Source organism: Hypanus sabinus, chromosome 8 (assembly GCF_030144855.1).
Source record: "Hypanus sabinus isolate sHypSab1 chromosome 8, sHypSab1.hap1, whole genome shotgun sequence".
In the NCBI taxonomy this organism is placed as follows: Eukaryota; Metazoa; Chordata; class Chondrichthyes; order Myliobatiformes; family Dasyatidae; genus Hypanus; species Hypanus sabinus.
In genome coordinates, this window is record NC_082713.1 from 148,099,072 (window position 1) to 148,114,967 (window position 15,896).

At 40.4% G+C, this 15,896-nt stretch overlaps 1 protein-coding gene across 1 annotated transcript in view; it reads left to right on the forward strand.

The window, feature by feature from the left end:
* Nucleotides 1-15,896, forward strand: part of lrp6 (low density lipoprotein receptor-related protein 6) — a 145,905-nt gene that overhangs the window by 77,495 nt on the left and 52,514 nt on the right. Inside the window, exon 5 of the mRNA XM_059978207.1 lies at nt 11,867-12,063. Within this exon, the coding sequence (XP_059834190.1) occupies nt 11,867-12,063 (197 nt within the window). The remainder of the gene's footprint in view (nt 1-11,866; nt 12,064-15,896) is intronic.

The window sequence follows — 15,896 nt, forward strand, 5'->3', positions numbered from 1 at the left end:
AAAAATTGATGAAATTCACATAAGTAGCAATAATGAAATCTAAAATCTTTTAAGTTTTGAATTCACTGCAGTTGATCGATTGGGTAATTGGACATGTGTTCAAAGTGTATTTATTATATAAGTGTGTATACATCATACAACCTTGAGATTCATTTCCTAACAGGCAGCCACAAAACAAAGAAACCCAAAAGAAGCCATTTTCTTTTTTAAAACAAAAGACTGTCATGCACTCAATATACAAAAGGAAAAACAAATCATGCAAACATAGTATTCTGAGCCAAAGTCCACTAAGAGGGACAGAGTAAACGTCATGGAGCAGGGATCTGAATTGGCTCATCACTCGCCTTTGGACCCTTGACATCCCGACCTTTTCAATCTGGCCTGGCGCCTAAATCATCCAAACATCAGGTTCACTCACCGATGTGTTCTGGGGCTCTGACCCTGCTGCCTCAATTTGGCCTGTACCCTGACCTTTCTGATCTGGCTGTGTGCATAAGTCGTCATCCAAACATTGATTTCAGTATGCTCTGGGGACTCGACCCTCGTGCCTTGATTTGCCCCGTTCCTGATCTTTCCAATTCAGCCTGGTACTTGAATTGATCGAACCTTGGGTCTTCCTCACTCTTGGTGACTGGCCCACTTTCTCACCTTGGTTCTGTCCAAAGGAGAGATACAAGCTATTGTTTGCGGCCATCATTTACCAGAAAAAGCGATTAACAAAGTATTTTGTTGGTTTTTGTTTATTTGGCTACCAGCCAGAAGTTGCTGAGATTCACCAGTGCTGTGCGCTATCGTATGTGAAAGTTGAATATCTGTGCTCTACCTGAACTAAAACTATTCATTAAAACATTATTAAAGTAACTTGGTATGACTTTTACTTTAATGTTTCACTCTCAGGATCATTATTTCTCCTAAATATTCTATAAAGCCTCAATTTGCTGAATTACTCCAGTAAGTTATCACAACAAGTCTTGTACATGATCGGTAAAGAACAAAATCAATTCATGAGATCTGGTGCAGATGCATAGATTTAATTAAACTTCATTGCCTTGATATCAGCAATAAATGTGAATGATGCAGTTAGTGAAGACTGTACCTTCAACCCTGTTTTCTCATGCTGCTAAAGGTCGGCCTGAAATATCATTTCCATTACCCTGTTGCTACGGGAACCGGGTCTTAATGTGACATTAGTGCCATCGGTGTAAATTTTGCTTTTACTGAATCTTAAATTAGCAGAGATTTGTTTGGGTAGAAGTTTAAAACACTGATATTTTGTACCTTCTCATTAATATACCCAAGCAGCTTTGTTTCATTGGAGTATTAACAAAATGGTGCATCTATTCTGTAAATTTTCCTTTGTCCACTTTTTTCTCAGCTACGTAAACCAGTTTAACCAAGACGTGCAATCTAGTGTCCAGTTGTAAAGGTTGTTTTACTGAAGTACTATCTTCCTCTGACACGTCGAGGCTAAGCCAGTCAAATCACATTGTCTCTTGTGACCAGTGCAAGAAGCAAATAATTGTGGTTTAGTTCAGGCAGCTTATCAATTATATTTCAGTTAACTCCCTGAAGTGGTGGCCCTTATTAATAAGTTAGGATGTGGGTTGATACAGGCAGATTTTCTGCATTTTCCCGGAGGAAGCAGCTGTTAATAAGCAGAGTTGTGAGTTACCCAGGGAATATGCCTCGCTGATTTTTTTTTTCCCCATTTAGTTCAAAATTATTTTGCAAAATGTCACTGCAGTGAATCCATCAAAACTACATGCAGCTGTATGGAATGCCTCCGTGCAGCACAGCTTGGCTTTGAATGTGGATCTATATGAACGATGGTATTTAGTAAAATGGCCACAGTTTATTTTTCCTCTTTTTGTATTTCAAGGAACTAAATTGCTTTGAGGGATATCATTCGAGAAGAACTTAAATTTTGTGAAGTGAGAATTAATTTTTTAAGTAAATTGAGGTGATGAAATTAGATTGGAAAAATAGAAATAACATTGGCAACTAAGGTAAAATTGTGGAGGGTTCAAAGGAAGTCATTCGAAGTATAAAAGGTAAACAAAGTATCAAAAGTTCTTAACTTCCAGAGATAGTAAGTTTTTAAACTTTGCCCAACGTACAGTGGGCTGTTCTGTCCATACAGAAGGAGCAGGACATGAGAGTGTAGAAGATAATGTCAAAATGGTAGGACTTCATCCATCAGGAGAAGCATGTAGAGCATTTTATTAAAGTTTTAGCACTGACAAGATTGAATGGAGGGATTCTCACCCCCCCCCCCCAAAGTGGGTATTGCAAATAGAAAAATAGTTATCAAAAATCCATTCTGACCAATTAATGTGGCTAGAAAGTGAAATCTGTAATTGTAGGAAAAGGTTGAGTTTTAATTGGGTTGCTGTGGAAGAGAATCTAAATAAGAACATAATTTTAGAAGTTGGGTTAAAAGGATTACACTGGAGAAATCCCAGTTGGTGGAACATAAATGCTGGCACAGGTCAGTTGGCTTGGAGTCTTTCTGCTTGATTATTAACAGGCTGAAGCTTCTGCTCTTTCTAAGTAATTCTGCTACTTGTTTTCTTTCACGTGACCATCAAATGCCCCTTTCATCCTCGTCAACTCGACTTTAACCGATGGATCGATGACAAACTCTGCCATCTTCATCAGGGCTGATGCATCATCCAAATGCTGATGGCAGAGTTTGTCATCGATACCTGTACCCGGCTGGAATCCCAAGAAGAGTGTATTTGTCATATATGCCAGGAGAGCACTAGGCCCTTTTGCCACTATAGTTGATGGGATGGAGGAGGATATTCGAGAACTTGGTAACAGGGAGAATACTTCACAAAGTCAGCACCTGTGGTCAAGCTTGAACCAAAGTCCTTTGAGGGCTGGAGTGCGGTCTGTGTACTTCCTGAACCATTTACAAGGTTGGGAGTGTAGGCACAGAATCATGCCATTATAATTGTTGCTCTTGCTGTTTACTTATGCAGCGCAATTCTGTGATAGCAAGTGCAAAAGAAGTCCAGTTGTATGTGATTTTCAATGTGCAATTCATTGCAATATAATCCTTTATTGAGTCTGTTACACAGCATGGAAACGGCCCCTTTGATCTAGCCTGGTCCTGCTGCTCACCCGTCTTTGATCAATATCCATCCAGGGGTTCCCAGCCTGGGCCTCCACAGATCCCTTGCTTAATGGTTTTGGTCCATGGCATAAAAAGGTTGGGAACCCCCCGAACCTTTCCTATCCATGTACCAGTCCAACTGTGTTTTAAATATGTCATTGTACTTGCCTCAACCACTTCTTTCAGCAGCTTATTCCATATACGCACCACCTCTGTGTGAAGAAGTTACCCCTTGGGTCCCTTTCAAGTCTAACCCATGATCTCAGTTTTTAAATCCCTTCCCTTGGAAAAAGATCTGTGCATTCACTCCATTTATGCTTCTTATGGTTTTGTGCATCTCCAAGGCCACACCTCAGTCTCCAGTGATCTAAGGAATAAACTCTAAAGCTGTCCAGCCTCACCATATAACTTCAAGTCATTTGCTTTTAGTTCTGTCTGTTAATCACACCCATCTGTTCGGCCCTCATGGTACTATAAATTCTTCTCAGTCATCATCTAAAGGAGACTGACTAGCTCAGAGGAAGATTTCAGGATGTTTATTCAAGACTAATTTTGAGACCTTCATCATGTCAGGCATGGAAGCTGAAGCGACTAAAAGACTACAGCAGAGTTTAAACTTTACACTTTGTACTGATCTCCAAGCAATTGTAGCAGAAGGTTATAAGCCGGAATGATGCAGGCAAAATCAGCTCAACCAATTAATACATTTTTTATATCAAAATTTTGGAAAGCAATATTTGCTGCTACTTTTAAGATTCAAGTGGTGAAATTGACTGTCTCTCTTATAATGAGAGTAAACAAACATTTTGATGCAATTGAAATAATTTTTATTTATTGACCACCCTGTGTACTTTTTTGAAAGGAGAATGACAATGACAAAATTGTTGATTTGACCTTTTCTCCCCAGTTTTCTAGATATACACAGATTGTCATGCACAATGCCTCTGGGCCATTTGCTTAAACAATAAAATTGTTCTGGTGATAACAATATGACAATGTCACACTCTTCTGCAATTCCCAAACGTTCCAGACTAATGGCTTTCCCCAGACGAAATGTGTGCTTTGGGATTAACCAAACCAAACTGAGGCAATACATAAAAGTTGATTGTACTGTCGCAGGCACAGCTGCAGTGAAAAACCTGGTTGTAGCAGCATCACAGGCGTATTTAAATCACTCAATTTGTTTAATTTATCCAAGAAAGCAAGTTCTGTTTTAGTGGCTCGTGATCACAGTGGACATAGCATTGCTCAGCTCTAGTTGCTGGTTGGTTCAAGAACCATATGATTGAAGAAGAGTAGCTGTCCTTGGCTAGTGGTGTAGGATTTCAGCTAGCTAAGCGAAAATGGCATGGTATGGATGATGGGGATCATTGACAGATTTTGCCACCTTGGGGTAGCACTTAATAGGTGGGGAGGGATTTGCTTGTGAGGTATTGGGCTGAGTTCACTACTTGGCACAGTTTCTGTGCGTTGGAATTGCCGTAACAAACCATGATGCAGCCAGTCAGGATACTTTCAGCAGTACATTTGTAGAGTCAGAATCAGGTTTATCATCACCGGCATGTGTCGTGAAATTTGTTAACTGAGCAGCAGCAGTTCAATGCCATGCATAATATAGAAGAAAAAATAAATAAATGAGTAAATCAGTTACAGTGTATGTATATTGAATAGATTAAAATCATGCAGAAACAGAAATAATATATGATTTAAAAAAAAAGTGAGGTAGTGTCCAAGGGTTCATTGTCCATTTAGGAATCGGATGCCAGAGGGGAAGAAGCTGTTCCTGAATCACTGAGTGTATGCCTTCAGGCTTCTGTACCTCCTTCCTGATGGTAACAGTGAGAAAAGGGCATGCCCTGGGTGCTGGGAGTCCTTAGTAATTGATGCTGTCCTGGGTACTTTGTAAGCTAGTATCCAAGATGGAGCCAACTAAATTTACGACCCTCTGCAGCTTCTTCCAGTCCTATACAGTGTACCAGACAGCGATGCAGCCTCTCAGAATGCTCTCCACGGTACATCTACAGAAGTTTTTGAGTGTTTTTGTTGACATACCAAACTTCAAACTCCTAATAAAGTGTAGTCGCTGTCTTGCCGCCTTTATAACTGCATCGATATGTTGGGACCAGGTTAGGTCCTCTGAGATCTTGACACCCAGGAACTTGAAACTGCTCGCTCTCTTCACTTCTGACCCCTCTATGAGGACTGGTATGTGTTCCTTCGTCTTACCCTTCCTGAAGTCCACAATCAGCTCTTTCATCTTACTGGTGTTGAGTGCCAGGTTGTTGCTGAGATACCACTCCACTAGTTGGCATATCTCACTCCTGTATGCCCTCTCGTCACCATCTGAGATTCTACCAACAATGGTTGTATCATCGGCAAATTTATAAATGGTATAGAGTAGTGGGCTAAGCACACACAAACCTATAGTAAAGGCAGGAATGATAGGATAAATAGACAGCCTATATAAAGTAGAAATAATGTGTGTATAGTGTAGTTTCACTTACTAGAATCAGGAAGATTTGGCCAAAAACAGATTTGTAGAAAAAAAATCAGCACATACGCGCATGCACACTCACCTGCCCGCGCAAGGCTTCACGGCCATGGTAGTCTTTCTAGGGGTAAACACAGATTTAAAGCGGGCGCCTTTTTTCGTAATTTCTTCTATTTCTTTCGGTTAGTGAAAACAGGTACTAATGTAGGTCTTTCATGAAAGCAATGTGGAGTAAAGTGAACTTTCGGAAAGCGGGAGACACCTGTATAGTTAAAGTAGTGAAGTAGTGTTCATGGGTTCAATGTCCATTCAGAAATCTGATGGCAGAGGGGAAGAAGCTATTGCTGAATCATTGAGTGTGTACCTTCAGTCTCTTGTATTTCCTCCTTGATGGTAGCAATTAGAAGAAGGCATGTTCTGGGTGATGGGGGGTCCTTAAAGATGGATGTTGCTTTTTTGAGGCATTGCTTCTTGGATCCTATGGAGTCTATTGCCCATAAGAGAGCTGACTGTGTTCACCAGTTTAGGCAGCTGCTTTCAATCCTGCTCATTAGCCCCCCACCAACTCCCTTACCAGATGGCAATGCAGCCAGTTAGAATGCTCTCCACAGTACATCTGTAGAAATTTGCAAGTGTCTCCTCAGACTCCTAATGAAATGTAGCTGCTGTTGTGCCTTCTTTGTAACATCATCGATACACTGGGCCAGGATAGATCCTCAGAGACTGACACCCAGGAACTTGAAGTTCCTTGCTCTTTCCATTTCTGATCCCTCGATGAGGACTGCTGTGTGTTCCCTCATCTTGCCCTTTCTGAAGTCCACAGTCAGTTCTTTGGTCTTACTGACGTTGAGTTCAAGATGGTTGCTGCAAGACCACTCAACTCACTGATATATCTCTCTGCTTCACGCTTTCTCATCACCACCTGATATTCTGCCAACAATAGTTGTGTTGTCAGCTAATTTATAGATGGCTTTTGAGCTGTGCCTGGCATGGGTGTAGAGAGCAGAGCAGTGGGCCAAGCACATGTCCCTGAGATACGCCATGTTGACCATCGGTGTGGTGACGGTGTTATTTCCAATCCATAAGGCAGTCGAAGATCAAGTTTCAGAGGGAGGTACAAAGACCCAGGTTTTGGAGCTTTTCAGTCAGAAGTGTAGGAATGATAAACACTGAGCTATAGTCAACAGCAGTCTGACATACTGTAGGTATTAGTATTGTCATTATTATATTAGTAAGTTCATTCTGGTTGACTAGTTGGAAGCAGTTTTGTTCACTTAATTATCAAAAAATCAAATCACTAAGACTTTTAGTTAAATTGGTCTTGATTAATGTACAGCTAATTAAATCTCATCAATCATTCATTTGTTTACATGTGGTACAAGATAAGTACTAAAGCATGTTACATCAATCTTATTCCATTTGACAGCCAGTTCTCTGTGAATGTTCTTCATTCATTGGTGAGATCTGGACAGTATGGGCGAGGCGATTTTATTGCTCACTTCTAATTTCCTCCTATACAGGGTAGTCTCTTTAAAAAGTTTCAGAGTCATTGCATTTCTGGTGGTTTTGGATTCACCCACAGCCAAAGGTTATTCATATAAAATTTTGACATCCAGCAATTGTAATGACCAACTGTTGATAATTTTGAGTGGTACTTTTTTGGAATGTAGTGGTTGCAGAAAAATTCTGTTAGTGCATGTCTTGTTTTCATTTTTGGGGAGAAAACTTTAGCTGAAAATAAACAATTCGTTGTTAAGTCTACTTTAATATCTGAAATTAAAAATTGTATTCTTTATTGAAAACAAGGAAAAGGGCACAGTTGTGTAGAAGTGTCTGTTTTCATTATGTGGGGATGAAAATGGAAGCTCAATTGTATGTTAAATGCATCCTGGAAGAGTAGTGGTTGCTAATGCTGCCTTGCTGTATAATTTAGATAGATCCTCATTTTCAAATCGTTCTTTTAAAATGGGTGATGGAGTTTAGGGAGCAATTATTTTGGGCAGCTATTTGGTCATAAATTCTACCATGTTAGAGCTGGCTTACAATGCATGCAACATTATGGAAAAGTTGCAGAATAACTTCATGAAAGCTCTCTCATTTTGTTTGACCCGGTAAACATTACCAAGAGGGTAAATTTTAACACTTTATGTTTGCAGTGTTTAAATTCTACCCATTTCTCCCAAAAAATGTAAGTTTATTCAGGATTAAGGATCTGATGCAGGCTTAAATCTCCCAATCTCATAAGCAGATATTACTTGCTTTATTGTATCTCAGCAATGATTTTGTTTGCATTTTTATGCTTTTATTTAAGGTTTAACTTTTTTGTTCATTTGAAGTCAGTAAGTTGCAGGACTGTAATACTGATATTCCAAAACGACTTGGTGAACATCTGAAGAATGTTACAATAATTAAGTCCTTGCAGCCAGGTAGGGTACGTCTCAAGTTACTGTGGAAAGAATAAATGTTTGACTTAGATTAGTACAATATAATTTTTTACATCAATTATATATAACACCACAGAAAATAAATAGATTAAATTCAAATATGTCTGACCAATGTTTTCGATGTAATCAAGAAATTGGTACTTTTTTACATTCTACTTGGTCTTGTTTTAAAATTCAATCATTTTGGATAAATCTAAGACTTGGAACAAATTACTGGAGTACAACTTCCACATAGTCCAATATTATTAGGAGACATTGAAGGGACAATACTAAAACTTAAATTGAATAAGTATCAGAAAAAATTTATAAAAATTGCATTGGCAGTAGCCAAAAAAGTTATCGCAGTTACTTGGAAATCTGATTTATATTTAACTATGGATCATTGGAATAATGAAATATATAGTTGTATTCCACTTGAAAAAATTACATACAATCTAAGAAATGAATATGATATATTTTTGAAAATTTGGCTCCCATACTTACAACAGGTAGGATTAAATACATAGGTCCTTTGAAGATAAAATTATAAAGTAATTGGGGAAAGTAAAAATAAAAATTAAAATTATCTTGAACTCCATGGAGCATGTGGGGATCCTCCGATATCCAGGCAATCTTTCTCCTTTCTTTTTTTTCTTTCTTTAGACAAGGGTTAATGGGGGGGGGGAGGGTTAATATTATTTTTTTCTCTCTCTTACTATTTTATCATTACGTTTATTCTTTGTAATTTTCTAAAAATTAAATAAATAAATAAATAAAAGTTACTGTGGAAAGCTCGGGAAGAGTTTGCTGAGATGTCAACAATGCTTTACATTCTCCTTGGCCGCTGTAGGGGTACCCGAAGACTGGAGTTCGTAAAATGTTGTTTTATCGTTCAAGAAAGGTAATAAGGGTAATCCTGAGAATCATAAATCAGTGAGTCTGAAGTCACTATTGGAGAGGATTTATGAGGATTTGGAGAAGCATAGTCTGATTGGAGATAGACAGCATGGATTTGTAAGAGACAGGTTGTGGCTCCTGAGATTTTTTTTAAGGAAGTGAGAAAACAAATTGAATGTAGAGCAAGGGATGTGGTGTATTTGGATTTTAGTAAATCATCATGGTAGGCTTACCCAGCAAATCGTGAGGCATGGGATTCATGGAAACTGTGCTGTGTGGATTTGGAATTGGCTTGACTTCGGGAAGCAGAGGGAAGTAGATGAAGGGTAGTGACTAGTGGTGTTCTGCAGGGATCTGTTCTTGGTCCTCTGCTCTTTGTGATTTTTAAATAAGGAAATAGAGAGGTGGGCTGGTAAGTTTGCAGATGATACCAAGGTTGGAGATGTAGATGGTGTTGGAAGGTTGTAGGTTACAGTGGAATATGGACAGGTTGTGGAGTTGGGTGGAGAAGTGGCAGATGGAGTTCAGTCCAGAATCGTGTGAAATGACACTCTGGTAGATCGAACTGGGAGATGAAGTACGAGGTTAGTGGCAGGATCCTTCGCCGTGTGGAGAAACACAGGGATCGTAGGATCTTGCCACGTGAGTAAATAGGGTAGTGTGCTGGCCTTCATATGTCAGGAGATTGAGTTCAAGTGCTGTGAGGTAATTTAAAACTCTGGTCAGACCACATTTTGCTCAGTTACGGTTGTCTTATAGGAAGTGTGCGAAAACTTCAGGGGTGTAGAAGAGGTTTACTAGGGTGCTGTCTGGATTAGAAGCGTATCTCCTGAGCAAATGTTCAGTGAGCAAGGGCTTTTCTGTGACAGAGGAGGAGAGACAACTTGATAGAAGTGTATAAGATCACGAGAGGCATAGACAAAGTGGACACCAAGCATTTTTCCCTAGGTGGCAATGGCCAATATCAAAGAGCATCAGTTTTTAAGTGAGTGGAAGAAAGTGTAGGTGGATGTCAGAGATGGAGAGTGGTGGGTTCACAGAACTCGCTGCCATAGTATAGGGACATTTGAAAGACTTGGGCACATACATGGATGTGAGAAGGGTTACGAGCTGTTTGGGAAGTAAGGGTTAGGCAGATTCTGGAGTATGTTTATATATAGATTGGCACAACATCTTGAGCCAAAGGACCTGCACTATCCTGTGTTAAATGAGCTGCTTTGGCATGCTGCTGAGGTTTTTGTAAGCCTCTGCCTCAGCTAAAACTCCATAGGATTTTATTTTATGCGGCTAGTTTAGAGCTGAGAGTTTGGCTTTATTAATTAGGAGGGAAACAGATTAAGAGCTTGGTATCAGAACCAGGTTTAATATCACTGGCATATGTCAAGAAATTTGTTGTTTTTGTGGCAGCAGTACAATGCAGAGAGGGGAGAAAACCTTCAGGCTTCTATCCCTCCCCACAATAGTAGCAGTGAGAAGAGGGCAGGTCCTGGCTGATGAGGGTCCTTAATGATGGATGTCACCTTTCTGAGGCACCATTCCTTGAAGATGTCCGAGATGCTACGGAGGCGAGTACCCGCGATGGAGATGACTCCTTTTACAACTCCTGTATACCATGGATTTTTATTTTTGATTAAATTCTGACTACAAGCTCCAGTTTGGAGAAGAGAAATGCATTAGCAGTACCATACTGTAGTTATTTTCTCTTGTTGGCATCCTATTATCAAAGCAAGTGGTGGGCGTCGTGTGGAGGCTTGCGAGCTTCAAGGACTCCATCAGGTGATGCCAACTCAGGGCCACCCATATTGGAATGGTTGTGGGCAAGATGCCAGGCGAAGATTGATCTAGTCCTGACCCCTGATCACTGACTCCCTGGCCCCTCCCAGGCCACACCTCATTATGACTCAAGCCAACCAAAGCCAAGGCGGCTTTGCCGCAGTACATTGACGTGCAGCTTGACAAAAACCAATTACAAGTGTGACGAGAAAGGCACCCTCCCATATGAAGTAACAACATTAAAGTGAGTCAGTTCAGGTGGATGTAAAGGATTGATTATTTTGAGGCCTATTCCATCGTGGCATGACATGAGAAGATTTGAATATTTCTATTTCTTCCATGGTAAGGGTTATGGATAATTATGACACTATATCAATGTCTTATCATTTGAACGATCTGCTGAAGGTGCAATTTTTTTCCTGTAAAGGAAGTTCCCATTGTTCCAACACCTGAAGAGATGTGGGATAGCTGTTTGAGCATCTCAGCTAATTATGTTCCAACTCATTTCTGCTCTGTCTGCAAGAGTGACCCGTTGGCTTTGTTGTGCTTTGCACTTTCCTATTAATGCCCCTGAAGTTGGAATGTGCTGTGTAGTTGTGTTACAGGCTACTCAGCTCCATCTTTCCTGCTTGTCAAAACAAAAACCTTTGTCCTTTGTTTCTGATCCCTTTTCTATGATTCAGTGTGTGCATTTTCCTTTCTTTCCTGTAGTAAAAGAATCTCATGTTAGTATTCGTACCTTTTGAAAATTGCTTTTAGTCGATACTGCCCCCCTTCCTCTTCGTGAGTACACAAACATGTTTGCATTATGGGGATTTTTATGAATGGAGGGTGAAGCTACCACATCAACAATTCCAACAGAACAAGTTCTCTACAGTCAGCTTCCAATGTGTTCTGTAAACTGAAAATCGGAGCCTTAAAGAGCACGTACATCTGAACATGAGGACATGTGGCTGCGGGAGAAGCTGTTAATTTAGTAGCCACAGAATCTATTTCTAAACATTTTTATCTTTATTCTTTTGAACTTGGTGGATGTGTAATTCCAGTGCAGGTCTTCAGAAAGCTGTAATGCAAAAGATATTTTAGACCAGCATTGGTTTGAATATTTTGTGTTTACTTTTGTTTAAAACCGACAATGATCCTTGTTGTTTTTTGTCTTGTCAGGCAAGTGGTGGTTGAAGGCTCCCTTCCCCATCCTTTCGCTTTAACATTGTTTGGAGACACTTTGTATTGGACAGACTGGAACACGCACTCTATTCATGCATGCAATAAATACACTGGAGAGTATCGGCGGGAGGTGCACAGCAATATTTTCTCTCCCATGGATATTCATGTCTTTAACCAACAGCGACAACCTCACGGTATGTATGTAGTTATTAAAGAATCTACCCTGCTTTACCACTTCTTACTGTAAGAATTTGCCCACTATCAAACAGAAATAAAGGCACAGACATCAGTATGTGGTTAACCCTTTAATATGTGATCGCGGGGAGCCATTGCCTTACGACTTCGCCTATATCAAGTTACACCTTTAATCTGTACAGTAAATTTTGGTCAATAGCCAACAGCAAAACATACACAGTCAGTGGTTTCAAGAAGCACTTGTTAGGTATCAGCAAGTCTACAAGTACTCTAAGTTAGAACTGCTTATCTCCATTTACTTTCCCTATTAGCCAGACGGACAAAGGTCAGCAATATCTCATTGGCATGACACATTGTTAGCTGGCACATTCTTATCCCCTCACCTTCATGATCCAAATCTTGGGCAATGCTTGGCCTAGTCAAGCTTGACAACAAAATTAAATTTTCTTCTACAGTAGTAGTTTCTCAATTGGTATGCCTGTTAAATTTTAAAAATGGTATCTATCTTCTGTAATGCTATCTTCTGACAATTTAAAATGGATGAGCCATTTCAACCCACAATGTAATCATACCAAGCAATTCAATCCTGTAATTGATCCCTAACCTTGTATTTACTCAGTAATTAAAATTCATTGCCTTTTAGACTATGTATGATATGTTGCACAACAGTTCTCTATGGTAGGTTCTGTATATTTATTTACACCTTTTAAGTAAAAATGACTAATTTGTAGATAATTGCCTTCGAGCTACTTGCCATTAAAGAAAAGCTCATGTTTATAAAGTGCCTTTCTTGATCTCAAGGATGTCCAAGTACTTCACAGCCAATAGTGGTTTTGAAGTGTAGACACTGTCTTATGTCAGAATTGATAACCATGTTACAGCTGCCTGTAATGCTTGTGTTATAATCACCATTATACTGCAGTGAAAAGAGAATGATCTGTGAGAAGAGGAGAGACTACTGATTGCATATGTAATTATAATGCTGCTTTTATGCTCTATGAATTTAGAAGAGTTATTGTTAGCGTTTTCATGCTTGGAATTAAGCCTCAAAAAATTTACAATGTTGATTTTTTTTACACGAACAGCTGCTCACCTATTATGTTGAAATACTGGAAATCCAATCAATTCGGAATTTGAGCTCAAATTAAGATTCATTGTCATGATCGTTGGTAAATGGAGCACTGACTTTTCCAGTCCTGATGAAGGGGCTTGGCCCGAAACATCAACTGCTTACTCCTTTCCATAGATTCTGCCTGTCCTGCGGAGTTCCTCCAGCATTTTGTGTTGAGCTGCTTAGGATTTCCAGCACATGCGGATTTTCTTGTGTTCCTGGTTTATTTTCCTAGTCGTTCAGATAGGTAAATAGAGATACACAAAATTGTGACCACGATGTTTAGAGATTCCTACTTTGCAGAGCTTCTCCATCTTGTGTGACCCTTGGAGGTTTGATGCCTGGTACCCACAAACCAGTGTCCCCCATACCCATTCCAGCATGATTGTTGGTAACTATCCTCTGGCTGAACACTGGGTACCGATCTTTTATGATGACCAGCATAAATCTCATGCTGAAAAGCTTCAGAAAGTGGGAGGAGTGCTGTCAAAATTGCAGGTTTTCATCTAGTTCTGACACTTTGCAGAGGCTATTCTAATGTGACCAAAATCGAAGTTTGCCTATAGTCAGCCACAGCATTCCCCTGAACTCCCATTCCAGCACTGGAGGATGGGTTCACTGCTTCCCACCACAGTTTGGTTCTGGAAGCTTTACAGAAGTGCAGAGGAGATTCTCCAGGATACTGCCTGGACAAGAGTGGAAGTCTTGTGAAGATATTTGCTGTTGGAGTGAAGGTCGATAAGAGGTGACTTGATAGGTGTATAAGATGATAAGAGGCATAGACAGAGTGGGCAGCCAGTGACATTTCCCCAGGGTGGAAATGGCTTATACGACAGGGCATAAATCTACGGTAATTGGAGGAAACTAAGGGGGAATGTCAGTTGTAGGTTTTTTTTATCATGGGGAGTGGTGGGTTTGTGGAAAGTGATGCCAGGGGCGATGGCAAGGCAGATAAATTAGGTACATTTAAGAGACCCTTAAATAGGCACATGGGACTTCATGGAGGGAGGGGTTAGATTGACCAGCACACAAAATATTGGAGGAACTCAGCAAGTCGGGCAGCATCTACGGAGAGGAAATAAACAGGTCCGGAGTGGAATGGGGTAGAAGCCTTTGGGGGGCGGGGGGGTGTGGAATGAAGTAAGAACCTGGGAAGTAATAGATGGAAGAAGTAAAGGCCCGAGGAAGAAAGAAGCTAATTGGAGAGGACAGTGGATCATAGAAGAAAGGGAAGGAAGAGGGGTCACCAGAGGGAGTGGGGAAAGGGAGAGAATTAACTGAAGATTAGAGCAATTGAAGATCATACCATTACTTTTGGAGGCTACCCAGATGGAATGTGAGGTGTTGCTGCTCCATCTTGAGTGTGGCCTCATCATAGCAGAGGAGGCCAACAACAGATGTGTTGTTGATCTGTTGATCAACAACAGGGAAGTTGATCTGTGGCGGACAGGTTGAAGGTGCTCGACGGAACAGTTCCTAATCTATGTTGGGGCTTACCAGTGTTGAGGAGGTTTTGCTGGGAGCACTGGATCAAATAGCTGGCCCTGACAGGCTCTCACGTGAAGTGTCACCTCACCTGGAAAGAACTATTTGGGGCTCTGAATGGTGGTAAGAGAGGAGGTGTAGGGGCAGGTGTGGTACCTCTCAGACTTCAGCGATATGCCAAGAGGGACAAGTGGACAAAAGAGTCATTTAGAGAGTGGTCCCAACCTAAAGAAGATTGCGGAGGAAGGAAAGATGTGCTCAGGGGTAGAATTCTGTTGGAGATGGTGGATGTTACGGAGAATTTTGTTCTGGCATGGAGGCTCGTGGGGGTGGGTAAGGACAAGGGGAACCCTGACCCTATCACCATGGCGGGAGGATGACAATGGGGCAGATGTGGTGGAAATGAAGGTGATGCGGGTAACTGCAGCAACGATGGTGGTGGAAGGGAAACCCTTTGAAAAAGCAGGACATCTCAGATACTCCAGAATGGAATGTTTCATCCTGAGAACAGATGCAGTGGAGATAGAGGAACCACAAAAAGGAAATGGCATTTTGAAAGGTTAGATTGATCTTGGAGTAGGTTAAAAGGTTGGCACAACATCGTGGCTGAAGAGGCTGTGCTGTACTGTTCTATGTTTAAACCCTCAGCTCCATCTAGCTCTGAAGTTATAACTGATTCTCATTCCCCATACTCAGAGGTGCAATATTTCTGCTGAGAATCAACATTGAACTGAACGCCTGGAATAAACACGTGCAAGGCCATCAGAATCAGATTTTTTATCACTCTCATTATGTGGAGGTTGTTGTTTTGTGACAGTGTAGTGCAAAGACACATACAATAAATGACAGAATAAATAGTGCTTAAAAAAAGAACGTTGAGGTAGTCAATGAATGATGAAATATAACAAGTAAATATACAGGTTTCTTTGAGTGATATCTGGTCACGGGGATCCAACAGTTTGCAGTCTTCTCCAGCGTCAGCTTTAAAAAGGATCAAGTTAACAAGAACTTCAGATAAATGCAAATCATTTAATGTTCCTGAACAGTACTTCACTGAGTTTCTGAAGCTGTACTGGGAAAGAGTTATAATCTGGTCCAAAAAACTTAAATTCTAATGTATACACTTTCTTTCTCCATAACAATTTCAAATACTTGTTTAATTTTTTTTAAATAAAAGATCACTTGAGTTTTTATGTTTATAGATTGCAGGATAAATTGTGCTAGCTTTGGTTTGTG